At 35.0% G+C, this 27746-nt stretch overlaps 1 protein-coding gene across 7 annotated transcripts in view; it reads left to right on the top strand.

Annotated features, from left to right (window-relative positions):
- The window catches only part of PAPOLA (poly(A) polymerase alpha), a 58185-nt gene extending 31864 nt beyond the window's left edge, over positions 1 to 26321 (top strand). The window contains exons 13-22 of one of the 7 annotated variants that reach the window (XM_044918323.1): positions 3202 to 3255; positions 3775 to 3894; positions 5403 to 5512; positions 9763 to 9884; positions 13637 to 13779; positions 16437 to 16537; positions 16766 to 16986; positions 20088 to 20150; positions 22015 to 22089; positions 24154 to 26321. In XM_044918323.1, coding sequence (XP_044774258.1) covers positions 3202 to 3255; positions 3775 to 3894; positions 5403 to 5512; positions 9763 to 9884; positions 13637 to 13779; positions 16437 to 16537; positions 16766 to 16986; positions 20088 to 20150; positions 22015 to 22089; positions 24154 to 24249 — 1105 coding nt within the window. In that variant the 3' untranslated portion in view covers positions 24250 to 26321. The remainder of the gene's footprint in view (positions 1 to 3201; positions 3256 to 3774; positions 3895 to 5402; positions 5513 to 9762; positions 9885 to 13636; positions 13780 to 16436; positions 16538 to 16765; positions 16987 to 20087; positions 20151 to 22014; positions 22090 to 24153) is intronic. The other 6 variants (XM_021679832.1, XM_021679831.2, XM_044918321.1 and 3 more) reach the window with 6 other exon arrangements.
- Positions 26322 to 27746: the final 1425 nt, after the last annotated feature.

Genomic DNA, 27746 nt, shown 5'->3' with positions numbered 1-27746 from the left:
GTTTGAATTTTTCTTTTAACGTGTCACATGTAATACTCCCAAAATTGGTTGTACAACTGAATTGAAATGCTTCATTTTCTCTTGAGTCAAAGTTGGTTAAGCCTTATTTGAAGTATATCCTGAAAGTAGTGCCATTTGTTATGTATTGGATTTTAAAAAATTTTAATATACCTGCCTGTCATTCTTGGAAGGGAGGGAAGCATGGGGTAAATTTCATTTTCTTAAAAAGCAGAAAAGTCATCTAACAGAAGATCTCAGTGTTCCTTAAGAAAAAGGTGTAACATTGCTTTGTGCAATTTTAAATAACTATAAGAAGACATTCTTCATGTTTTTCCTTTAAGATAATTCGAGTTGACACGTAGCAATAAAGTAAATCATCATTGACATAGGAAATGTGAATACTTAGGTCAGGTATTCCATTTTACTAGGAAAAGAGGAAGGAAAGGTAATAGCAAGAGGCCAGCATGTTCTCTAAGGTGTAAGATTAATTATAATTTCAAGGAGTATGTGTGAATAGAATAATTTAGCCTTAAAATGTTTTAAAAACTTAATAAAATACTGAACTTTAACTCTTGGTCCTGAGTTACTTAAAGATGGAATTATAAGGATTTTTCTCTGAGATAATTAGATTTTTAGTGAACATATCTGAGCTATAATCTACTCAGGTAAAATATTAATGTGATGAAATGGCCAGGAAACCTACTTATATAATGTTTTTGGGGGGTAAATAGTTTTTAGGTAATAAAAGCAACTAAATTGTTCTTAGGAATTTTTAAATAGGTTTTAATTCATTGGGGATACATTTTTATAGTAAAATTTTTTATTGGAAGCTGGAAATCTTTAAATTTGGGGAAGAGTTAATGACTATTGCATTAAGACTTCAAAGTGTCTCCTGAAGGCATTTGAGTATCTTGAGCAAATAAATGATGGTGGCAGTTGGAAATTGGAGATCACATTCTTTGGGGCAGCAATAAAAAATATATGTAGTCTAAATTTAGAAATACTTCTTTTGGTCTGTTTTCTGATAGGGATCTTAGGAATTGAATACTAGTTCTGGTTTTTAAAACTTAACAAACTCGGTATTTTGGTTTCAGTTTCTTAGCTGGATGAGTATAAATGGATTCCGTTTTATAAATGGATTCCTAATGGCAGGTTATTTCTATTAAGCTTAATTATTGTATTTGTATCTCCCTTTTTTGCTTAAATTTGCTTAAATGTGGCTGAGTAAAGGACATAACCACGCCCCCCAGGCTCCCCTCATTGCAATAAGTGCCAAAGTTGAACTTTTTAAACTTCAAAACTTTAAACTTTGAATTCCAACAAAATTATGTTCAAATGGATTGTATGTTTTGCCTTCGTAAATAGAGAACATTTGTGCATCATTTGTTGAAGACTCAGGTGGTAATTAAGAACATCCATTTTAATAGTGTGGTAAAAGAGTAGAGACTGAGAGTTTGATCCCTGTCCTAGGTGAATGCAGACAACTTCGCTTTTTTGTTTTTGTGTACATGCCTGCTTTTTATAGTTTGTTGTCTCCTGTTGTAAGTTGTTACACTTCTGTCCAGAGAGTTCTTCCTCCATCTTCCCCCCCCCCCCCCCCCCCCATTTCCAATCTCCCAGGGACTGGAAATCAGGTTCCTGAGCTTGTTAGGATTTTGGTGCATTTAAAAGAATTTAAGGGCGCTCAGAGTGGGTTTCTGTGTATGTAAAATGCATGAGCTTTTAGTGCTTTTATGTGACTTTTATTTATTTGAGCCATCTGTTTGTTCTGTATATTTGGTTTGATCCAAATAATGCTGAACAAATTTAAACTGGTGGTAAAGGAAGTATTGGTCTGTATGGATTTGAGCTGCATATTCACATATCTGTCTACATGTTTTCATATTTATACATATTACCTCTGTTACCGTAAGTTGATTAAGCCCTTGAAGTTAGCTCATTTGAGCTTCACTTTTCCCCTGCCAGTAAGAGGCATTATCCTATATTACAGATGACGTATATATACAAGTCTCATACCTGGGTTACATAGTTATGAAGAATCATAACCATTTTTCAGATACTTAATGAGCATAAATAGTGTAATCAAATGGAATAGTTTAAGGAAGAATGGTTTAAAATGGTTTAAAATGCTTTAACTTGCCAAATTTTCACTGTCCCTTGCCTAAATACCTTCTCACTCTTTTTTTTTTGATGGCTAATTTAAACTGGGGTTAATAGTTTTTTCCTGGCCTAGGTCAGGTATTTGGTTTTGGTCCGAAACCTCATTTATAAGATGTGAAAGATAAGGGTTTCAGCCCTTTTTTTTTAAAAGAGTAAACTAATTTAAAAATTTTCATCATACTCTGGTTTTTCAGACTAGTATCCATACTAGGTAATGTCAGTTTGCTTTTTTGTGAGGTAGTTTCTGGTGAGAAGTTTGGCTTCCAGCACCTCTAAAATGGATTCTGTGGGAGAGTATATCGGACTGAACTTTTTTAGTATCATAAAATTACATGAATTATATTTTAGTTGTAAGTAGTTTGTTTTAAAAAGACTTAAAATAGTATTTAGTTTTGATAGCATTTTGTAAAATGAAAACTTGCCTTTTCTCTAATTTAATGGAATTGGATTCTGCATAAAAATCAGATTTCTTCTTTGCTCTCATGCTAGTCATGTCTGCTTTTTAATAGAAATTTATACTGTTACTTGAAAAAAATCATGAGGCCTGTCTTCAGTATTCAGTTTAATTTTTGCTACCTGTTAATTTGAGTTAAAAAGCATGGTGTGTTTGAACTATTTTTGAGCTTACTGATGTAATATGTATAATTAGTGATCCTGTTTTTGTGGCTAAAGCCTTGGTGCATTATTTCTATTAAAACAACTTTGTTATAGTAGATTATATTTTAGTGAGCAGCTTATAGATATAAAGCATTCCACCGGAGTCTTTGAACCAAACTATCAATTAATGTTTATTCGTTGTTCTTGAATTAAGCTGCTTTGGGATAATTTATAAAATCACTCTTTTTCAGAAGAATATACTCACCAATAGTTAGAAACTTGTGGTATTTAGCTTTTATGATTTTATGTACATCTTGAGATTGCAGTCCCCCTTGCTAAACTGTTGCTGATCTGTAACTGTAACAAAGCTATTACATTATGGTGTTAATATCCAGCACAGAGCAGTTAAATAAAATAAATAGCATGTTATCTTTATCTCCAAAGGCATTATATTGTACTTCTAGCAAGTGCACCAACAGAAAAACAACGCCTAGAATGGTGAGTATAAGATTAGACTTTACAGAGAAAATAAGCAAAAATCAATCAGATAGCTACAGAACACAGCAGATGGGAGAAAGTTTGTCCTCCCATCCAGTCTGGTTTTATTCATAAATGGAACTTTACTACTTGTAATGGAAGTGTAGGAATTTGGGGATCCGTATACAACTTTGTTTTTTGTTTCCCTTACGGAGATCCATGTATCATTAACTATATTTAAAGTGCTTTGTTTTAGCTTATTGATTTTTTTTCCTTTAAATATTTGGAGGGATGTCTTTTGTAACCTTCTTAGTTTGAAATGTGGCTTGATTATCCTTCCTCCGTTTTTGCTTCAGCATTTTTGTTTAGAGCCTAAGACTGGTTTTATCTATGGGAGTTCGGATGGTTGAACTGCCCTCACATGTATTTAAGTATGATCTTCATATTACTGCTTTGTGCAACATATTTTGACTTTGTGCATTTTATTTTATTTTTTAAATTAACCAGAATTTTCATTAATACTAAGTGACATTTGTTCAGGGTGGGCTTGGTGGAGTCAAAAATCCGAATCCTGGTTGGAAGTTTGGAGAAGAATGAATTTATTACACTGGCTCATGTGAATCCCCAGTCATTTCCAGCACCCAAAGAAAATCCTGACAAGTAAGCAGTCTTCTAATTTAATCTAGTTTCCTTCTCTCCTTTTTAACTTTTACTCATAGAAGCTTTCTATAGGCAGTTTTTAATAACTAGAGTCACCATTCTGTTGATCACATATGGCACAAAACCAATTTGAGATTAGTAGATTAGGTTTTCCAGATCAGAAACACTGAAGAGACAAATTATTTCTTGAGAAAAATCAATACTAAAATAGTTCTCTGATAATAGTCTAATGATGGTACCTATGAACTAATTAGAGTTCAAATTGTGTGTATCTGCCTTTTAGCATTTCTTAAAATTTCTTTCTTCTCACCCATATTATACAGTGGTTGTCAGAATAACTGCTATCCCAAATATGTCTTGCTTTTCATCTTAACTTTTTAAAAGAGAGAACACGCTTTCAATTTACCTTGCAAAAAATCTGATTTGTGATAGATTCTGAAACACTGGGAAGATCTGTTAATAAAAGGCTCACATTATTCTTTTAAGGGTCTTTCATAGGTCAATTTCTGGTTCAGTTGTTGCTGTATTATTATTTATGTGAGATTCTACTTTGCATTTGGAAGGTGAGGGGAGTTTTAGTAATGAGCTTTTTAAAAAAATAAAGTAGCATTAAAGAAAGATTGAAAAATACAGGCGAATCGATCATTTGAGATTGTGCTGCGGTGGTACAGCTGTTACTCTGATTTGTTGGTACAGGTTATTTCCTTTTGCAATCCTGTCAAAAGAGTTGTTATTTGAGCTTTTTATAATTTTTTGTTTCTGCAGTCTTAATTATTAAAAGACTGATCCATTTAGCATATAGATTATTATTATTATTATTGTTCCTATTATTACGCTGTAGTCAAATTACTGTTCATATCATCTTTTCTTCTTTTTCTTTTTTTAAAAAAAGATTTATTTATTTTAGAGAGAGAGAGCAGGGGTAGGAGGAAAAGGAGCAGAGGGAGAAGGAGAGAGAAACCCAAGCAGATTCTGTGCTGAGTGCAGAACCCAACACGGGGCTCAATCCCATGACCCATGGACCCGTGAGATCACAACCTGAGCCGAAACCAAGAGTTGGATGCCCAAACCGACTGCACCACCCGGGCGCCCCTCATGCCACCTTTTCGACTGAGTTTTAAAATTTTAAGGAATATATATTAAGTTCTAGTTAAAATTTTATGTCTAGAATAAATTTTTTTTTCAGATTTTTCTAAAATGCGTTACTCCTTTTCCCTTGTTAGTTTGAACATAATTTTTGTTGTGCCTTTGGTACTTTGGGATCATCATTAACATTGGCTGTCGGTACCCTGCTTAGTAATAGGAATATGAAGGACAAAAAAAAAAAAAAAGGAATATGAAGGACAGGCATGGGGGAGGACTTGGAGTTCTGATGGAGCTTTGGTTTAGAACTTAGTTTGCTTATACATTTGTATTCCAAGTTTTTCCACATACCTCAGGTTGTCAACCACATTGATAACGTTTTCATAAAGTCTTGATAAACTAGTAACACTTTTCTTACTTTGCAGGGAAGAATTTCGCACGATGTGGGTGATTGGGTTAGTGTTTAAAAAAACAGAAAACTCTGAAAATCTCAGTGTTGATCTCACCTATGATATTCAGTCTTTCACAGATACAGGTATATCTCTCCTTGGATGATCAAAACACATAACTTGCATATTTGAATTTGTCTTCATGTGTACCATAGTGACATTTGCAATAACTGTTAATTTACTTGGGAATATTGAACAGTGATTATCAGAATAATTTTAATGTTTTGGATTAGTTACTAGTTTCAGTAATGTCTAATATATAAGTGGGTTTTTTGGGTGTGTGATTTTATTAAAGCACAGGGGCAGGACCCATGGGCAGAAAGAGCTGCCATAAATGGTTTTAGTTTTGTTTTGTATTGTAGATTTAAAGTTAAGTAGGACCATTTTAAATTTGTTCACAGTTATTTATGAAATTAGAAACCATCTGAGTATTTGATTGTGTAAAAGACTGAGTCTGTGTCTGACTGCCTCAGTAATCTTGAAGCTTAGACGTTTACACAGCTAGACTTCTGGTGATGTGAGGAAATTTTATTCTCTGTGTCAAATACAGACTCAAGTGTTGATTCACGGGTATAGGGTGTTTAGAGCTATATTTCAGATTGACCTATACCCTGAGAGATAAAACTGAGTTATAACAGTTTATCTAAAGAACAAATGGGTGTAGTTCACAGAAGTGAAGGCTATATATAGATGCACAACTTTTCAAGGGAATGGTGAATATGCATAGAGACAGTGATGAATATACAGGTCCAATGACGAGAAGGCATACTTACGTAGTCAGGTAGTTGCACCTGTGTGTGGAATCACTAGCAGTGTGACATCTGGGAGCTGCTCCTGATTAGGTGCTGTCTGTTGGGATTCTGACCATCAGCAGCCTTGCTGTTGGTGATTCAGTGGCAGTTAAAGTTTCAAATGAAACAAGATCAACTCTAAATGAGACACATGGTAGTTGCCTTCTTGGAAAATTCAGATTAAAAATATTCTATTTCTTATGAAAAATTGAGTTGCTTTCTTTCAAATAATTGATAATTTATAAGTAGGTTTTTCATTTTTAGGAATATAAGTGGAGAATATGGTACAATTCTTTATGGTGAGGAACATTGAAGGATAGTGTCCCCAGCAAGTAGTAACCCTTAATAACCGTGAGAGCAAAAACACTCATAGATTTTTTAGGATGTGATTTGGAGGGTGGTAACTCCACTTGCTTAATGCCACAGAAGTGTTTTTTTCCAGAGTAAAAATTCTGATGTCAACTTAAATTATAAACTAAGAAATCATGTAGAGATATTTGAATTAGAAAATTTGTTTTGTGCATTTCATCTCAGTTGAGTTTATCAAAGACTGTGCTAATGAACCATCAAGATTTTCAAGGAACTTTTATTTTGGGAGGGAAATGTTTAGTTGTCCTGGGCCTTGAAACATTTTAATGGAATACTTTGTGGGATTTTCTTTTCTCTTTCTTTTTTTTTAATATTTTATTTGAGAGAGCCAGAGAGAGCGTTCGTGCACATAAGCCCACACAGGTGGGGGGGAGGCGCAGGGGGAAGGGGAGAAGCAGGCTCCCCACTGAGCAGAGAGCCCCACTCGGGGCTCCATCCCAGGACCCTGAGATCATGACCTGAGCGAAAGGCAGATGCTTAACTGATTGAGCCACCCAGATGCCCCCTTTGTGGGATTGTCTTTTTCTTTTTTTTAAAATTAATTTTTATTTATTTATTTATTTTAAGATTTTATTTATTTATTTGAGAGAGAGGAATGAGAGAGAACACATGAGAGGGGATAGGGTCAGAGGGCAAAGCAGACTCCCTGCTGAGCAGGGAGCCCGATGCGGGACTCAATCCAGGGACTCCAGGATCATGACCTGAGCCGAAGGCAGTCGCTTAACCAACTGAGCCACCCAGGCGCCCTAATTTATTTTTATTTAAATTCAATTAACATACAATGTATTACTGGTTTCAGAGGTAGAGGTTAGTGATTAATCAGTCTTTTATAACACCCAGTGCTCATCACATCATGTGCCTCCTTAATGTCCATCACCCAGTTAGCCCATCTCCCTACCCCTCTCCCCTCCAGCAACCCTCAGTTTGTTTCCTATGCTTAAGAGTCTCTTTTGGTTTGTCTCCCTCTCTGATTTCGTCTTGTTTTCTTTTTTTTCTCTCTTCCCCTATAATCCTCTATTTTGTTTCCTAAATTCCATGTATCAGCAAGATCATCTGATAATTGTCTTTCTCTGATTGACTTATTTCGCTTAGCATAACACCCTCTAGTTTCATCCAGGTTGTTGCAGATGGGAAGATTTTATTTATTTTTTTTGGTGACTGAGTAGTATTCCATTGGATATATATACCACATCTTTTTTATCCATTCATCTGCTTATGGACAACTGGGCTCTTTCCATGGTTTGACTATTGTGGACATTGCTGCTATAAACAATGGGGTGCAGGTGCCCCTTTGGATCACTACATTTGTATCTTTGGGGTAAATACCCTATAGTGCAATTGCTGGGTCTCAGGTAGCTCTATTTTCAACCTTTTGAGGAACCTTCATGCTGCTTTCCAGAGTGGAAAAGTGAAAGCCAGCTTCATTCTTTGTGGGATTTTCAGTACTCAAATTCTTACTTCCAGTCTCTTCCAACTTCACATCTTTCTGATCTCAGGTATTGGTGGCTATATCCCTGTAGTTGTTCAAGCTAGAAATCTTGGAGTTCTCCTTGACTCCTGTTTTTCTCATAACTTGATGTTAATGCATTAAAAAATCCTTTTGCCTCTACTTTTGCTATCCATTGAGATTCCTGCTACTAATTGCTATTTCTACTGGTATTACACTAGTTCAAGCCATTTGTCATTGCTCTGTTGTATTACTCCCATTACTACAGTTTCCCTGGCCTGTCCTAGCCCAGCTATTAATGGGATAATTGTTATTCTCAGCCAGCATCCAAAATGATATTAAGCCAAATCATGTCTTGCCTACTTAAAGCCTATAATGGCTACCAATCTCTTTTGGAAAGTTCAAGTCCTTCCTTACTGTGGTTTGCAAGCTTTTACCTAATCTGGCCTTCTCATTATGTCTGTGGCCTCATTTCCTGTTATAAGTTCAAAATCCTTTATTCCATATGTCTTGGGGCCAGAAAGGTAATAAAGTTAGTAAGTAAAATTCCTAGTGGGGCTTGGAGCAACATTTGGTAGTCAGCAACAGTAACATTTCTTCAGGGAACTGTTCAGGATTCACATTAAGCAAAGGTAGAGACCAAATAGCCACAAATAGGTGAGATCAGGGTTAGGTTTTGTCAGATGAGTTTTGGTGCCAATTATAGGAAGAAATGTGTCGGGAGCATTTGGGATTTTAGAATTGCTCTTAAGGAATTATGGATCTTGACTTTTCCTTCTCCTCAGTGGCCTTTTTGTTTTACTTAAATATTCCAGACATGCTCTCAACTGAGGACATTTTGTCCTTGACCTTGGATCTTCCTGGAATGCGGTTCCATCAGTTATTTTTGCTTATTACTTCACTTTCATTTCGGTCTCCACTCTCTCATGTCCTCTCAGTTTCTATGCTGAGCTTCTTGTCTTCTTCCCTACTCAGTTTTTCTCCATAGCACTATCATCATCTGATACGAAATATATTTTATGTCGTTGTTTCCTCTTTATTGTATTGTCCCTACTAGAATGTAGGCTCTGAAGTTCTTTTGGTCTCTTAATTCTCTGCTGTATCCCCCGTGTGATACAGTATTGGTGCTCAATAAATAATTTGTTACATGACTGAGTGAATGGATTTTTCCATTTCGGGATTCTCTGGGAACTTACTTGGATGAATTTATTTTTAGCATTTTCTTTTTGTTCCTGTGACCTCTATTATTTGAGTTATTCTGTAAGAGAAGATGTTAACTACTTGTCTTAAAGTTTTATCCTGCAGGTTCTTGAAAAGGTATCTTTGGGTTTAGTCAGTAAGTTTGACTTTTGCTACATTTGTTACATAATTGAGCCAGAATTTTAAATAATAGTGGTAGCACAAAAGGGTATGAAGAAGCCCCTTTTTTTTTTTTTTTTCCAGTTCTGCTTCTTAAAGAGTTACTCTTCAAAGTTATTATCTTAAGAGTAATGAACTGGAAGAGTTAGTATACTTTGTCCTTTTATTCATTATATAGACCTTGTGGTAAAAGGTACTTAGAGTTTGCTCAGGCAATGGATTATGTCAGATTAGAGAGAATTTTGGCCTGATAGTTTTATGCACAGGATTGCTAGAAAAGGATCCCTACTTAGAATAGCTTCTCCTAGGTGAGTTTAACTGCCTTTGTTAAAATGTTTCTATTTCTTGTAACAATTTCCTAATTGTGTAGTTTATAGGCAAGCAATAAACAGCAAGATGTTTGAGGTGGACATGAAAATTGCTGCAATGCATGTAAAAAGAAAGCAACTCCATCAACTACTACCTAATCATGTTCTTCAGAAAAAGAAAAAGGTAAATTTAGAAAGTACTTACAACAGCATACTAACATAGTGTTTTTACTGTATTCAATCTATCAATACTTCAACATTTAGACTCAGTTTAAGTCATGCTTGAAGTAGATCACAGCATTTTAAAAATCAGTTCCAGGGAGCAGTTCCATTATGTGAAACTTTGCTCCCAGTCGCATTTCTTGCATGTACTTGCAGACCTCAGATAGATTAGTGGCGATGCTTCCTATCCTTATTTTATGTAAGCTTATGGTCTCTTTCAGAGTCTTCTGTTCTTATCCATTTAATACCCACATCAGTATCTCATTTCCTTTCCTTTAAAAAGTAAACTAGGTAATATGTGGATAAATTAATTATGTGACTTATTATAAAAATGGCTTTGTTTTGTTAAGAATTATAGATGTGTATTATTGAAAAATTAAGTTATTGAATATAAAGATCACAGACAGAGGTGATCAGAGTTAATATTTTGTAGAATGTCGTTCTGGTAATAGTGCTTCCTGTTGAATAACTTACAGCCATATTTTTCTTATTTAGACTTACTATAAAGGACATATTAGAATTTTAGTGCATAGATGATAATTACATTTTTATATGTGATTTCAAGAATAGGTGGCTTATTTCTATAATGGAATATACACTGCAGTGAAAATGAATGGATTAGAGCTACATCTATTAATATGTTCATTTAAAAGGTTCTGATGAATATGTACTATGTAATAATTTTATATAAGGTTTACAAGTTTAAAAGATGTAAAACAATATATTATTTAAGAGAATATGAAAGAAAAGTATAGCATATATTATGGCACAAGCATGTAAGTCAAGGACAAGAACTTTGGAGTAAAGTTGGTTCAATTTCAGGTTCCACTGCTTCCCAGCTGTGAGACTTGGGCCAGCCATATCATGAACATCATGTTCTTGATTTGCTTCTTCTCTAAAATTAGGATAATATATTTACCTACCTCATTAGATATTTTGTGAGGATGAAATGAGTTAATACCTATAACAAGGTGGTTTTGGCTGGTGCTTGGCACATAGCAAATGCTCCTATTTGTTTCTGTTATCACCATAACTTGGGGTAGATGTACTTGCTTTTTTATATTGGTCTAAAATGCAGTTTTAAAAGGCATTTTTGTTTTTAAGGTAACTTAGTACATTAAAGCTTTTATGTGACTTGTTTTCCTCTCATCCTAATGCTTTTATGAGTTAACTAAATAATCTAGAAAGTGGCAAAAAGGTACTGATCTTTTCTCAACCCATTTTATTTATTTGTAATAAAATATACATAAAGTTTGCCATTGAGTAATTTTATTTTTAAACTAAAATGTCAAGCCAGACATTTGTCTTCTGATTGTCCCTTGGTGTTATTAGTAAGTTTAAGCAACCATACTTAAATGTGTATTTACTACATGTAAAAATACATAACCATTTTATGTGTTTTCAGAAGTCAATGTAAATAGGTTGTTATGTTCTTTAATACTTAACCTATTTCTGTTTTATTAACACATCTATTTATAACTGAGGTTATTAGATTTTCCAGAATCCTTGATCCTCAGATTACCTTTTAAAACCCCTATATATATGGTATTGTTGATTTTTGAAACAAAGTATAGTTTAAATAAATTTTATTTTTATTCTATTAAGGTATTACCTATCTAAATATAATCTTCTAGAAATAAAAATTATTAGTGTTCAGAAATAACTTTAGTCCAGACATTTTATTTATCAAATAAAGCTTAACTGTACTCTCATCACCGTGTAATAGCTACTTTTCATCTTTCAATGTGTGTTTCTACATAGATTATTCGGTGCCCATATGTAACCACATATCATATGTATTTTTAAAAGGTTTTTGATGGTACATACCCTTTTATGACCTGCTCTTTGGGTGTTTATTATGTGTCCAGATTACATTACATTACAGATACTATGTGGCTGCTTAGTATTTTTTTAAATGGCTACAGTATGATTATATCTGTCCTTTATTTGACATCATTTGGACTAGTTCTAAGTTGCTGCTAGTAAAATAGCACTTTCTTGTTTTTAGTAGTAGTATCTAGAAATCTAGATCCATGAATCTTTTCTCTTAGACTCTTATTAATAGCTTCCTTTTATTAACTGCTATTTGCAAAGCCCTGTACGAATGTTTTTCTATATTTAATGATAAAACAACCCACAGATACTGTCTTTTATAGAAGAAACCAAGTGGCTGATAAACTTGCCCATGGTTTTATAGTAGGAGATGTGAATTGGACCTAGGTCTCAGTGCAAAGCGTATGTGTTTATTTCTCTCTGTAGTATGTTCTGTCTTTATTTATCTTTAATTTGAAAATGTGGATAAAACATATATGATGGCTTGGCATTGAAGTCTCTTGTGCCAAACTTGATATAGACAAAGGCAAAGCAGAGCAACTGTTTTGTGTTCAAACCAGCTAGTTAAAACCTTCGGGTTCACATATCATCCTTAGCAGTGGCCTGTTGTCTCACAGGTGTTTGATCACCTGGTCAGGCAGGTAACTGTGTAGAATTAGTAAAATTTAGTTACTGTACAAATCCTTGTCTGGTGGAGAGTGAAATTGGTAGCATTTTTGCATAGGAAAGAAGCTCATTAGAAAATTCATTTCACAACTGACTTCATAAACAAGTGGCATTACTTTCTCTTCCTCTCCATCCTGCCAAATCTCATCTTCCCCACTTGATCAATATTGATTTATGTACAGAAGTAATGTCTGTAGTGCTAGATCAAGAATGTTTTGTCATTTGGGGAACTAGAGCGCGCGCATGCGCGCGTACACACACATACACACGCACACGGGATATGGGTTTTTGTCAACAATGCAGTCATTTCCATTAAAATGTTTCTGTAGGTAAGTGGAGCACCAAGGTCTAAAAGTATTCTGGAAAAAAAAACCCTGAAGAAATCAATTTGATATTGCAATACTATTGATTGTAGAAACAGAAACTAAGTTCTTTAGAAATCAACTTTCATCCCATAGAAACATTCGTAGTTTAAGCTTTATTTTGGTTTTCCTATATTAAGTAACATTTTGAGTGCTTTGATTTTTAAGAAGCAGGACTAGCATTAGGATTTACATGTGGATATTAGATTTCACTTTCAGGAAATTATTTCTGCTTCTGTTTTCACAGGGTAATTTATACTATTAGATGTACCATGTTAAAATTCTAAGTTGGCAGTCAGAGCACCAGAAATTCTTGGTTTTGAGAGAGCCTCATTTATTTATAGATTTTTAGAAGTGGTACTACGCTGTACTTATTTGATAGTTGTTTTGACATTACACAATTTTATGTTCACTGTAGAATAATTAAAAATTGATTTAAAAAAATTGGTCATAATCCCAAAAGCCAGATAAATTCATTGCTAGTATTGGGTTATCATTAAGACTTTTTTCCTAATATATATGTGTATGTGTCTGTATATATTTATAGTTATCTGATTTAAGATCCATGTGTTTTCACATTACAGTGCTTTTTAGCGTGCAGCGTGTCTTGTGGAAAATGTGTACATTTAATATAGCATTCCTTTCTCCTTTTTTTCTCCCATGGAAGAACTGTAGTGTAGTCAGGCCTCTTAGAAGTCTTTACCTTATAAGTCAGCATGGCATTTCTGAGTTTTCATGAACTTAGTGATTTATGCTTTGTAGTAGAAATCATAAATCAAAGTAAAAGATGTTCATGTTTCAAAGATCTGGGTAAAATAAAGATATATTTGACTAAATATCTTATTAATTGCAGCATTCAACAGAAGGTGTCAGATTGACGCCTCTGAATGACAGCAGCCTCGACTTGTCTATGGACAGTGATAACAGCATGTCTGTGCCTTCACCTACTAGTGCTATGAAGACCAGTCCATTGAATAGTTCTGGCAGCTCTCAGGGGTAAGGAAAGCGAGGGAATGAAGTGGAGTGGCTGTTCACTAAACGTATTTGATGAACTCTCTTGTTAGAGTCATCTATTTAGAATATTTATTCCCCTTTTAATTTTTTAAAAATAGCAATTAAACGTATTTTGGGGGGAAAATTTTTATTTTTGTCCTATTGTGTCATACTTGAATTCCGTTTTTGGGACAGGTGTATCTTAATTCAGATGCGAATGAATGTTAGCACCGTAATCCCTCATTTCACATACAGATGGTCCCTAACTAACGTGGTTTGACTTAAGATTTTTTGACTTTACAGTGGTGCAAAAGCAGTACACAGTAAAAACCATACTTTGACGTTTGAATTTTGAGCTTTTCTGGGGCTAACAGTATACTGTACGATAGTCACTTGCCGTGCCTGACAGCGAGCTGCAAGCGCCCCGTCAGCCCTGCGCTCATAGGTCAGCAGCCACTACGCCAACACCCATTCTGCTCCCATGCAGCCCTTCCGTTTTTCACTTTCAATACAATACTCGATAAATCACATGAGATAGGCAACACTTTATGCTGAAATAGGCTTTGTGTTAGGTGATTTTGCCCAGCTGTAGGCTAATGTAAGTGTCCTAAGCATGTTTGAAGGAGGCTAGGCTAAGCTGTGATGTTTGGTGATTATGTGTATTAAATGCATTTTCGACTTAAGGTATTTTCAATTTATGATGGGTTTAATGGGACGTAACCCCATCTTAAGAAAGCTCTGTATTGAGGCTTCTGCTGCCTCCAGTGAACTGTATGGTGTGCTAGGGAGAATGGACAAGAGGGATAAAATCACCTTTCTGTCCCGGAGCCGCTTACATCTGTGTAGCAGGGGAACAAATCTGTGGACATATAAGGGGCCTACTAAGGAAGGTGAAGGTCTTTGTGGGATGGTCTTAGTTATAGGAAACTTTTTTTTTTTTTTAAATTAAGTGTCTTTGAAAACATTGAACACAGAAACATTTTTGTTATGAAAGAAATACATGGCTATAGTGGCAAAAACTAGAACACAAAAAGCCATATTTATGTTTAACCTTCTATAAATTTTTCCAGTGTATCCTTGCAGAATCTTTTTTTTTTTTTAATGGAAATACTAGGGTATCTTCAAAGGGATTTGTATAGAAGCCTTTTGTACTTTGAGTTTATGCACATGCATGTAAAATAGTAACTATGTATTAAGTAATTTCAGAAGTTTAACAATGTTAGTTTCTTATGTAATACTAAATAACTTCTGTAAGTAAGACTTCCGGATTTTAAGTTTACAGTTGTATATTTGCTTAGCAAATTTTCAGTATTTATTATGCACTAGCCATTTTGCCAGCTATTTCTGGTTTTCTTCCTGCATCTGTGGTGGTTCTCTGGCCAGCTCTCCCTTTCTGTTTAAGTCATTAGATGTGTGTGCCCTTGAGGGCGCTCTCCACGGTACTTGTCCCCGCTTGGTATTCTCCCTTGGGGGAGTGGGATCACCTGCCCTTGTTGACTTCATTTACTTCTATGTACCAGTGAACTCCAAAGCTTTTTCTTTCTTTTAAAAAAAATTTTTTTTTAAAGATTTATTTATTTGGGAGAGCACGAGAGGAAGAGGGAGAGAGAGAATCAAGCAGACCCCGTACTGAGCACAGAGCCCAACATGGGGCTCAATCCCAGGACCCCGAGATCATGACCTGAGCTGAAACCAAGTGTCGGACACTTAATCGACTGAGCCACCCAGGCACCCTGTGAACTCCAAATCTTTAATAAGCTGATTGCCCTGGTTGCGTGCAAATGTCTTGCAGGCACCAAAAGTCTTAAGTCCTTTTGTGTCGCCACCTTGTCATGGCGTCATTGTTCCACAGTTGCAGAGTGTGAGCTATAGCCGAGGGAGCAAGAATAACCACAGAGGACTTTTTGCTTTTATTTTTCTTTCAAGGGGTAATTAAAATGAGATTATTTAACTGCGATAGGATTTATCTGAGACAGAAATGTTGAAGAAATAGGAGAGTAAAGGATGGATGATTTGAGTTTCCTGAAATGACAGGAGGGAGTGGGATCCAGCACATAGAAGAGGAGGGATGGCTTTGAAAGCCTTTGTTGTATATCTGGGCCACTGGGTGGTTTTTAGGGTGTCACAAATCCTTAGATTTTGTATGCAGAAGCTTATTTCTATTTTTCAGACCATTTTCTTATTTATAGCCTTTGATGGAATTTTCTTATACCCCAAATCCATTAAGTCTATTCCCCCAAATCAGATACAGATTGTTTTTAAAACTGTCCTGTTTAATATGCTAGTCACTAGCCACATGTGGTGATTTAAATTTATTAATATTAAATAAAGTTAAATATTCAGTTTCTCACCAGCCGAGTAGGTGCATCTATATAGTGACTACCATACTGGATAGCACAGCTATGTGACATTGTTCCAAAGGGTTCTGTCGGACAGCACTGCTTTAGAGTGTGTGCTTTGGGTTGTTGGTTATGTTTTAGCATATAAAGTCAGTTACTAATATATACATAGAAGTAAAACCAAAGAATCATTTCCTTTAGAAAATAACTTCCATATTAAATTTTGTTATGGAATTTTATTTTATACTTTTCTGTTTGCTTTTTCACTTTTTTCTTTTTTTCTTTTTCTTTCTTTCTTTCTTTTCTTTTTTTTTTTTTTAGCAGAAACAGTCCTGCTCCAGCTGTAACAGCAGCATCTGTGACCAACATACAGGCTACTGAAGTTTCTGTGCCACAAGTAAATTCCAGTGAAAGCTCAGGGGGTAAGGAGATGGGGTTGACAGGCTTGAGAATCCTTACACCGTATTTGGTGTTAGCCTTCATTTTGAAAGATGGCTTTATTGATTAAGTGGTTCGAATTCAGTTTTTTAATGCTATTGTATAATTATCAATGAAATAAAATAAAATTCAGAGACTGAAAGCTTTACTTGTAACTTTCTTTTGACAGGATTTATTGTAATTTTTATGTGTTCATGTACTTACCTACTTAGGTACATCGAGTGAAAGCATTCCTCAAACTGCCACACAACCAGCCATTTCACCACCACCAAAGCCTACGGTCTCCAGAGTTGTTTCTTCAACACGTCTGGTAAACCCACCACCTAGACCTTCAGGAAATGCAGCAACAAAAATACCTAATCCTATAGTAGGAGTCAAGAGGACATCCTCACCTCATAAAGAAGAGAGTCCTAAGAAAACCAAAACAGAAGAGGTATCTATATATTAGTTAGTCTTGGGAATACCAGCCTGCCTATTTTAAAGTCCAGTAGAAGAAAATCTTTGTGAGCCAGAATTGAGAAGCAGCAAGGAAGAAAGCTTTTAGAAAAAGTTTAGGTAGTGCTTTAGGGCCATAGTCTCTCTCCACCCTTCTACTCTTCTCAGTGACTACCTCTTCCATAAAGCTGTGCCTCATTTAAACTTAGCTTGTCTAGTCTATAACACAGTTTAGTATGTCATCCCAGTTTCTTATTCTCTCACAGCTGTATCTTTTATGTGTACTGATTCTTTGATAGCCCCTTTGGACACAGTTCTGTGATCCAAATGGAGTTTTGGAGTTTCTTACACTGTATTTGTTATTACAGGGCTACTGAATATGAGGTTTTCAAGGAACTCTTACTGAATAACTGGCCATAGTTGCAAAGTCAGATTAATTTTGAGACCTTGAATGATTACTTCCTCCAACCCTTCAGGAAATTTTCTAGCAATACTTTCACTTTTTATAGTGGCCAATTTACCTTGCCAAAGTCTCAGTTTTAGGGAAACCATTAAAAGTGTACATTGATTTTGGTGTGTGTTTTAAAATAAAAAAGAAGTAAGTAGCCTTGTTACACAATTTCATTGCTCCCTGGAATCACTCTCATGTTGTTTTCCTGTTAGTGGAACAGTCATTGTTGCCCCAGAGATGACAGTCCAAAAACTCCCAATTTCATTGTGATTTTTGGTTGAAAATTTGTTACTTAGGAGTTTACTCATTTCACCAAAGTTTCTTTAGAAAGGGAAAAAAAAATCTGGATTTTTCTCATGGGAGTGTTTTGATCTGTAATAGTGAAATAGTATCTCTAATTTGTAAGTGTTCTATTCCCCAGCTTATTCTGAAGCCTTTGGGTTTAGATTTTTTTGGATATGGTCAATATTAACTAAATATGAATAATTTGATGAATTTTGTTACTCTAATGATGCTGAATGAAGAATGATTATATCATATCATGCTTTATAACATGTTCTGAAAACCCGTCTGCGTAGTTATTTCTTAAGGCAATGATTTTCTGCCTTGCTTGTACATCAGAATTTTTCAGAGTGATTCCCCCCACCCCCAATAGAGATTTTATGGCCTCCTCCAGATACACTGAATCAGAGACTCCAGAAGTTAGGCCTGGGAATCTTCTATTCAAACCCCCCAGTGCTGCACGACTCTGTTGTGCAGCAACCTAAAAATGTGCTGATTTTGGTGGAACTCCACATTGTGTCTATTGATACTTGTTTGGAGTTGGCAGAGCATTGCAGAATTCACATTTCTTTTTATCTCAGTAAGTATATGTAAGCATAACTGGAGATGCCTATTCATTGTTTACTTCTGTTAATGGTTTAATCCTTCCTTTTTTCCTTGCAATTTTTGTTTTGTTTTGTTTTTTAATGTTTTCTCACAGTCTGGGTTTTGTTTATGGCGGCTTCATGGAGTTGACTAACAAAAAACAGTTTTATGATATAGAAGAGACTTGAGGATCTTAGGTATCTTACAGGCTGATCTCATTTCCCAGAAGGAGGACCTTGAGTTTCAGTGGTTTTCCATTTATAAAGCTAATTAAAGTCAGAGTCAGGAATAGAACCCAGGCCTAAATCTCATGGTGCTAAAGGAGAAGATTGTTATGAATATCATCATTTTGGAGCTCTCCTAAACCGGATCTTTTATTCTCTGTTAATGAGTACTTGTTATTAGAAATTTTAACAAACCAGAAAGAAACACTGGTCTTAATTAATCATGCACTAACATGTGTATAGACAGTAGAGGGGTTCAGGGGTGGTCAGGAGGTATATTGCTGCTTAATTTGCATCATATGCGAAGGTGTAAAATAAAAATAGACAAATGTTTGCCCTGGATTGTATGCTTAAATGATGCTATATATCTATTTTTAAACTTTTTCTTATGGAAAATTTCAAACATGTACAAAATTATAATGAACAGTCCTGTTTGCATCACTTAGCTTCCGCAGTTAACAGCTCACGGCCAGCCTGCTTCATCTACACATCTACTTCCTTTCCCCTTGTTATGAAGCAAATCCCAGGCGTATCATTTCAGCCATAAATATTTGTGTGTGTATCTAAAGATTTCTGAAAACACAACTATAGTATATTATCACCATATATGTGTGTGTGTATTTATATATATATATATGTGTGTGTATATATCAGTATATTTACCAGTATTAGCAATAATTTCATATCCAATCAGGTTTGATACTTGCCCTGTTACCATTACTGTTTTTGAAGTTTGTAACGTTTGCAGGATACAAATATGGTCCTTATTAGAATTGGTTTATATTACTGTTAAATTTCTTCTACTCATAGAAACATGGTTTCTATGTCTTGTTATAAAGCTACATTTAAAATTATAATTTTCCCTTGTAAATACAGCAGAGAAATTAGGGTTAAAATAGTTTTTCTTAAAGGGATGTTAATTGCAAGTCACTGCAGGAATGGGAAAGTACAGCCATCTTTGGCTTCTCTTTTGCTTTCTTTACCGAAAATGAGTTGTTTTTGAATATAATTATAATAAATTAAAAAATTAAGACTGGAAGAGAGCATTTCCCAAACCTCCAGTTCTTCAGGATGTTACTAAGTTTACTAAGTGGGGGGATTCTGTGGTTAATTGTTTGGGAAAGTCAAAGAGGTATTCTTTATAGAACTTCTCAGAACCTTTTATAAAAAGTGCTAATGTGTATGTGAATTTCCCAGAAAGGGGGTCTATCGATAGGATTCCAAGTTTCTAAATTGTTTGATCAATGAACTCTTTTTTTCTCTTCCTTACAAAAAATATTTTATGAACTTAGTGGTTTTAGGAATGTGATTTAGGTGGTGTTGATCAACAGTAACAGCTTTCTTCATATTCTTTGTTTGGAAGATACTGAAGCCAAATTAAATATGTTACATTAAAATTTTTTTTTCAAATGAATGAGTGATCTACTTTAAGGCCATAGTTGATCTTACAGGTTAAATTATTTTATAATTTAAAAAATTTTTATCAATTAAAGCATTGATTGGCAAATAATCTAAATTTTTCATTTTAGAGAATAAAGCTTTTTTTTTCAAAAACAGGATGAAACAAGCGAAGATGCTAACTGTCTTGCTTTGAGTGGACATGATAAAACAGAAACAAAGGTATACTAATTTAGCCTTGGAATACATACCCAATTAAGAGTACAGAAGATGTGATAGAAATGTCTCTAGAATATTGTACTGTCTTTTGTTCTATAGGTTTTAGGTTGTTCAGTATTGTTTTTAGAGAAGTGTTCGTCCCTTTTGAATGTTAATTTATAATGCTGAAAGTGAATTTCTCAAATGTTTGAGGTCCTACTAAATGCAAGGTAATCTGGGTGGACACTGAACGGAATAAAGTGATGAGTGAGGCATGTTGTGTGCCTTTAAAAGAACTTAAAATTAAGTAGAGAAGATAAGAGGTAGAAGCAATTAATTATATTATCACAGAAGATCAAAGTAATTGAGGCTGCTGGGGTGGTGAGGGGCAGGAGCAGTGGGATGTTATTTCTGACTGAAGAAACAGTAAGAGGCTTTGTAGAAAGACCATGTCATATTTGACGTAGTCCTTGAAGGATATGTAGGATTTGGGGCAGTCCAAGATAAGAAGGTCATCTTACTCTTTGGGTGGGCGTATGGTATGTTTTGAGAATCAGTTTTTGGCAGAAGGTTCTGGCAAGAGCCTTCTGGGGTGCATGGGGCTTGAGATGAGGTAGATGAGATGAGAGAGAGTGGTTTAGCCAAACCGTATTAGAGTCCAAACATCATTCTTTCAAAAATTGAAATGTACTGAAGGCTTTTAACTTTTTCCTCTTATTTAAGGTAGAAAATTTGGAAATCCTCTTCCAAAATTATTCCCATAATCGACATTTGAGCAAGTATTCTTTTGGTGCCTATAGATTTTATTTGGGCATACATACCAGTGCCTTTGCTTTCAAATCTTTATTCACTCTGTAAACCAGGAAAAATTATTCCTGTGATTATATAATTTACAAAATATTAATAAGCTATCTTAAGGCTGTAACCCTATTTTATTCAACCAGTTCCCAGTTGTTAGCAGTTGTTTCTATTAAAAAAAGAAAGTGCTTTCTTACTATAGTATTGACTATAGGTAAATACCTGCCATCCATTTATATTTATTAGAATAAATTAATGAAAGAGGAGTTACTGAGGCAAATAGTATGCTTACTTTTAAAACTCGATGCATAACTCCCAGTTTGTGCTTCAGAAAGCCTGAACTTCCATTTCTGTTACCTGCATCCTGTTCACCCCGTTCTGTTTCATAAGAGAAAATTGACATTTCATTGTTTTATTACTGTATATGTTTTATAGAAATTCAGGTTTTTACATATTTATTTTCATTTGTTTGTGTATATATGTAGTATTCTGTTTTGTGCACAGCTTTAAAAACGTTGAGAGCAGTGGCATGACATGGTTCTCCTGGTATTTTCTCATAATATTTATAATAGATCCCTGCATTGATTATTGAGGAGGGGAGGAGAAACCAAAAAAAAAAGGAATGTTTTAGGGACTTTTTTTCTACTTTTAATCGAAGGTGTGGGAACAGCTTTTATTCTTTGGAAAAGGTAATTTATTTAATAATATTAACTGGGTTTTGTTTTTTTCACATAGCTAGGGCTTAGGTTTGTAGTGTGTTAATTATTGTCTGGGCAACATTTCGTAATGTGCCTGTGCGTGTCTTTAATTATTATTTGCTCCAAATGTCCAAGTTGGAAGTAGCTGGAAAGCCAGGAGATACTCTGGCCATGCCCATAAATATGAAGTAGATAAATAGAAACGTATGTGTATGTGACAAGGGCGAGGCGGCCTGCGGCCAGGCTCACTACATGATTTTGTGATGTGGTCCCATCTTTCTCTTGATCCTCCTGTCTTCCAAGTTGTCTTCTTTATTAGCCACCAAACCCAGTCATGTTCTTTTATTCTTTTTTTTAAGTCTCTTTCCTCCCCCGTCCTCTTTGTCTCACAGGAACAACTTGATACAGAGACAAGTACAACTCAATCAGAAACTATTCACACAGCGGCTTCTCTGTTGGCCTCTCAGGTACTAAGTGCAAAAAGCAAGGAGAGTTTGTAAATGTTGTTAAGATTAGTGTGGTGTAATGAATTAAAATGAGCATATACAAGAAGACTATTAAAATTCTCTCTGTAACAGTAGTTACGTGCTAGCCTATCAATGTGTATATTGTAGTTTAAAGGTAGAGCATCAGATTTGATAGAACCATTGTTTTGCACTGTCAAGATGCTAACTCATCCCCTTATATATTATTTGATATTGCAAATTATTTAAATCCTCACTAGTCATAATATGCAGTATTCATATAAAGGTTTTCTCTACAGATCAAAGAGTGAGTGAATTTTAAATCATGACAGAACTAAAAAACATCTTTGTGGATCTTTTTGTGAGGTTAAAATGATTTTTTTCTTTTTAAAATGTGTCTCACATTTTACTTCTGATTTTCAATTGTTAATTTAATGTAACCCGTAATTCTCTCAAATTATTTTTCATTTGTCCTAGAAATTGTGATAGTCCCTTCTTACATACAGTAGGCACCTAGAATCTTTTCTTTCTTTCTTTTTTTTAATACTGATTTGTGAACCCTTCATTTTTGTGAAACAATGATTTTCTTTTTGAACCCTTTCAAAAATTGAGTATACTTCAAAGTCTAGGTCATATTCTGACACAAAGTAAATATTTTCTTTAAGTAGATGTTGAACTGGTGACCCTCTGCAAGACCACTGAGATCATTGATGCTCACAGTGAGGCTGCTGAACTGAGGCAGTGATATTTTGCTGCTTTGTGGCTCAGAGTCATTTTAATGTGATAATTTTAAGATGTGTTTTTGCTAACTATTAACCCTCATAGCCTCTAAAGAGAGAAATATCATGTTGAATTTCTGGAATGTCATTTATTCCAGAACTTATCTAATAAGAATTTGGGGTGGAGGAAGTAACTAAAGCAACATGAGGAAATGTGCTTGGCATTGATACACGGACAAATTAGTCTGTCGGTCTTGAGCTCCTGTGATATGACTGCGTGTCTTTTGGCCTGCCACATTACTCTGGGGGACTGTTCTCTAGTTTTCTCTTTTATTAAGTTCATCCCTATGGTGATGAGTACTTGTGGGTATTTGCCTTTTTGTATTTTTATGGGGAGGTAGAACTTAATTTCTAATGTAAAGATTTGTAGAGCCATTGAGAGAAAAATCACCCAGTTAATAAAAAGAGTGATGATGTTGATTACCAAAAAAAAAAAAAATCCCTGTATTTGGAGATACAACAGGTATATTTCTTTCTGGGGAGATGATTATAATATTGTGGCTGTGTGTAATAAAGAATCCTTATTGTTTTGAGATAACTTGAGATACTTACAGACAAAATGGTAGCATCTCTGGGATTTGCTTCAGAGTAAGCTTGGGAGTGAAGGTGGGGGGACGGTGGATGGTTCTGGTTGGGCCGCTGGCGAAGCTCGGTAATGGCTACATGGGATTCATCATAGAATGTGCTCTACTTGTGTGGATGCTTGGAATTTCCCATAATAAAACATTTAAAAATTTCTCTGTTTTTGAATGTTAAAGAAACCTTGTATTTAAACTTTTTTAACATGAAGTTTTCCTAAAATTTAGAATAACTAAATTATTGCTGAGTTGTATAGATTTAATTTTATAATGTATAGGGGTCAGAAAATAATGTCCTGGTAACTGCCGCTCCTGTGTGTGTTCTCCCACACGGGGGCGCTCCAGCACCAGTTACCATCACAGCTGTTAGTGTTACTACAAGTAAATACAGTTTAACATGACTTTAATAATTATATGACAGGTCATTCTTAGAGGAGTGTGTCTATGAAAGTTGTATTTTAAAATTACTTAGGAGTTTGTGTATTGCTAAAACATTCATATTTTATTATTTGAAAATTACAAGTGTAGAACAGATAGTTTTATAGTAATAGTCATGTTTATTTGCACTTCATTCTTGTTTCTCTTTAAATTTTTAATACTTCTGTGGTAAGGTCCCATCCATTTCTTAGAAAGTAAAGCAGTGGAAAGTAAATCTCATTTTTAAGTTACAGTGCTTTGAACAATGTTGTGTTCTTTGCTTTCGTTCTCAGAAAACATCCAGTACAGACCTTTCTGATATCCCTGCTCTCCCTGCAAATCCTATTCCTGTTATCAAGAATTCAATAAAACTGAGATTGAATCGGTAAAAACAACCTCAGGGGTCCATAAACAATATCTGCCAACTCAACCTGTTGTCTTCAAATGCTAAAAAAGGAGAATGGAGGGTACAAGACTAGACATGACTGAAAATGGATTTAGGTTTTTTTTGTGACCTCCCTTACTGGGCTAATCAGCACTTGATCGGAAGTCCAGGTTAGTATGTGAAGCCAGGAGTACTATTATTATTGTGTTAGCAACAGTTGCATTAACTATTTCAAAAAATTACTGCCTTTAAAAAAAAAAAAAAAAAAACCTCAAGCTATATTTGTATCCATAATTGACATCTGGATTGGGTTTATGTTTGATGCATTGTTTGGAAAATTTGCAATACAAACTGGCATAAGAATTCCTTGTTCGATGATGCACTTTTATGTATTTTTTTATTAGAAAGTAGAACTAATTTTAGATTTTCAGCTTGATGGATTTTCATTTTTTCCTGAAAAATTTCCTTTACCATTAGTCTTCAAATTGGATACCATTGTGCGGTGGCGTACTGTTCTACTTCAGAGAAAGGATGAGAGGACATCTAGTTCAGTCCCTGTGCGGTAGCTGCAACCCTTAAAAATGAAATGTCAACTCTAAGGGTGTATATTTGACATTGAAAGAATAATTAGGAAATAGTTGGTTTTGATGGGGTCATGATTAAGAAATGATATATTGGTTTTATTTATAGAATTGTTTAGAATGCATACAAATCAGCGATCAGCCAGCAAATATTTTTCTTTGAGCTTATTAAAGCTCCATATTCTTTTGCCTTCAATCTGTTGTCTTTGAAACAAAGCTTTTTGCTCCCTCCCCCTTTTCTTTTTCCCTTTTTGCTTGTATGCATAAGGTAGAACTTAATTTCATAAGAAACAAAATGCCAGTATTTTCTTAAGCCATGATGTGAAACCAATGATCCTGTGGCCATGTGGCACAGAACACTAAATTTTGGTCCTGTGGCTGAAACTTTAGGGTGACTAAAAGAAAAATGCATGATGCCCTATCCGGGACGGCCATTTGATCTCTGGACATGCGGAATTTTGTACACTCCACAGAACTCCTCTGTAGTAAAGTTGATTTTCAATTTTAAGCGTGGGCAAAAAGGCATTTTCTCCAAGAATTTTAAACTAATTTTTATTTTTAAATGGTTGACCAAAATTTGTCAGTAAATTTTACATGTAGAAACATTTTAAAAATCATTTCTAGCAAGCACTTGGCATCTAGTCAGCTCTCTACTCCTTTTTCATTTTGTTTTATCCGATCAATCGGTTAGGAACTCCTTTCTGCAAAGAAAAGAAGTCCTCATAATTAAGCAGCAGAGCATCCATCTTCACGAAGTATGAGGGGTGCCAGATGTTGATAAACTTAGTTATTCTTTCCTAATCTGGACAAAGCAGACCTAACAGATTTTCTGATGAGCATGTTTATGAATCTTTCATTGTGCTCCATTCTTATCACATGTGCATTTTTCATGTTAAACTGCAGTTACTTAAACTCTTCCCCTGTCCTTCTAAATTAATTTTCCAAAGTTGGAGTGTAGTCTTTCCCCTTAGGCTATGCATTAATTGAGGCTTTCTTTTCACCGTACCTTATGATGTCTAGTAGACAGTGTTTCCGCTTCCCACATCTTCGCTCCGCACACTCACCTTGCCCTTCCTCCCACCACCTAAGAAAAAAAGATGGTCATGCTAACAGGTGAAGTGTACAAGGTGTCTGTGTGTTTTGTGTAGCTTCAGAGTTAGATTGAAATTGCCAGGCACAGATTTAGTGTTGTCATTTTGTTTACACATTGGGGAAAAAAAAAATTCAGTTTATTAAACGTTTCATGTAACTGCACCCAAGTTTTGCCAAGCTGGAAACTTGGACCTTTTCTGTGTAGTGACTTTTTAATTCTAGTTTTCATAACCTGGAGATCAGACTGTTGCTTTCGCATGATGTATGTAGTGTCTCATGACTGGAGTTTGCTTTGTTTTATAGTATCTGTACTCCTTGTATTTTTCAAGAGCTATTTTGTAAACAGATGATGTATTTCTCCATTGAAAACACAATAAAAAAAAAAAACAGCACAATCCCACAGTTGGCTGGTTTCTTTTGACTGACTTTATTTCTCTTGTTTTTTCAGTGATAAATCGGTTCTACTTTTAAGTTTATGGTATGGCCATAAGTGAAGATTTGCAAAAGAATTTACTTTGCTTACATTTAGAAAAGATTTGCTTCTGGTTAATTTATGCTGTTAGTGGCAGCCTAGTATTAACTGATACCTTCCGTGATCACTATTTTTCATATAAATGATCATTTGGGAGGAAAACATGAATGTAGTTACTAATAATTCACTCTCAGCTGCCCTATTGTCTACAGTATTTATTTTGTGTATGTAGACTATATGCCTTTTCTGTATATTTGTTTCATGCACGTAGACAGTGTACTGCTGATTCGTTTCCTTTTCAAAGCTTTTGGTTTTCAATTATTTCTATGTCAGCAGGTGGCACTGTTGTTTTTCAGTGAGTTTAGGATTATAGACCACAAACCGGCTAGGATCTTCTCTTTCTCATTTTACCAAACCCAAATCAGATACTGCTTTTCTTAAACCCCCAGATGCTCAGCATTGCATACTAAACTCATGGGTTAGGAGGGAACTGCTTTGTATGTTTGTAATGGCCAGCTCCTGAGTATGGCTATCTTAAGTGCCTTGAGTGGAGGGATGGACCTCCTGATGTTAAAGTCATTATCCTGAAATTCCAAATTCTAATACCTTTATTATATATAAAACAATATACGACTGCAACATGGGATGACTTTTCATTAAGCTTTTGGGAGTATTAGGAAAAGGGAAGATACTGTACAAATTACCCTTTGCTCCATTGTTCACACCTACAGAGTTGAACTTGCGGGACTTCCTCTACCTCGATAGACACCTGAACATGGGACTGAATAGCCCACTTTCTGACTTTGATCACCCACATGGTCTTTTGGCTTTTCATGCATCTTGCTGAATTAGTAAAACAAGTAAAGGTGTGTTTTGTGGCTCTGGGTATATTCTGGAATAAAGTTTGTATTTTTCTAATTAACACCTCTGTTTTTTTTTCTCCACACAGAAAAATGTTTTAGAGCTCTGCGTAGTATTAATTCTGGCTGCACTGAAGGTGGCAATAAGTGATCAGCAGCTCCAAGTAGTAATTGATGTATGAAAGGGTAAATCATTAACATACATAAGCTTGTAGACCAAGCCCTGGGAATGCTAACTGTTCGTGCACTTAAATGCATTTAAGCAAAAAGAGAAACTTTATCTAAAAAGGCATTGAATAATCCTTTGGATATACTTTTGCCTATTTTAATTCTAATAAAAGAACAGCACAAGGAAAATTAGTTGCTTTTAGCCTGAATTGTATGTTTTGGTATTCTTTTTAATTCTCTGCTTTATTCCTTTACTGTTAGTTTTTTTTTTTTTTTTTTTTTCAAACCAGAATCACAAATGGATGCTGTCTTAAGAGCTGAACTTGTT

Source organism: Neomonachus schauinslandi, chromosome 9, assembly GCF_002201575.2.
Source record: "Neomonachus schauinslandi chromosome 9, ASM220157v2, whole genome shotgun sequence".
In the NCBI taxonomy this organism is placed as follows: Eukaryota; Metazoa; Chordata; class Mammalia; order Carnivora; family Phocidae; genus Neomonachus; species Neomonachus schauinslandi.
Note: the sequence above shows the minus strand (reverse complement) of the source record. Positions and strands in the feature narration are given on the sequence as shown.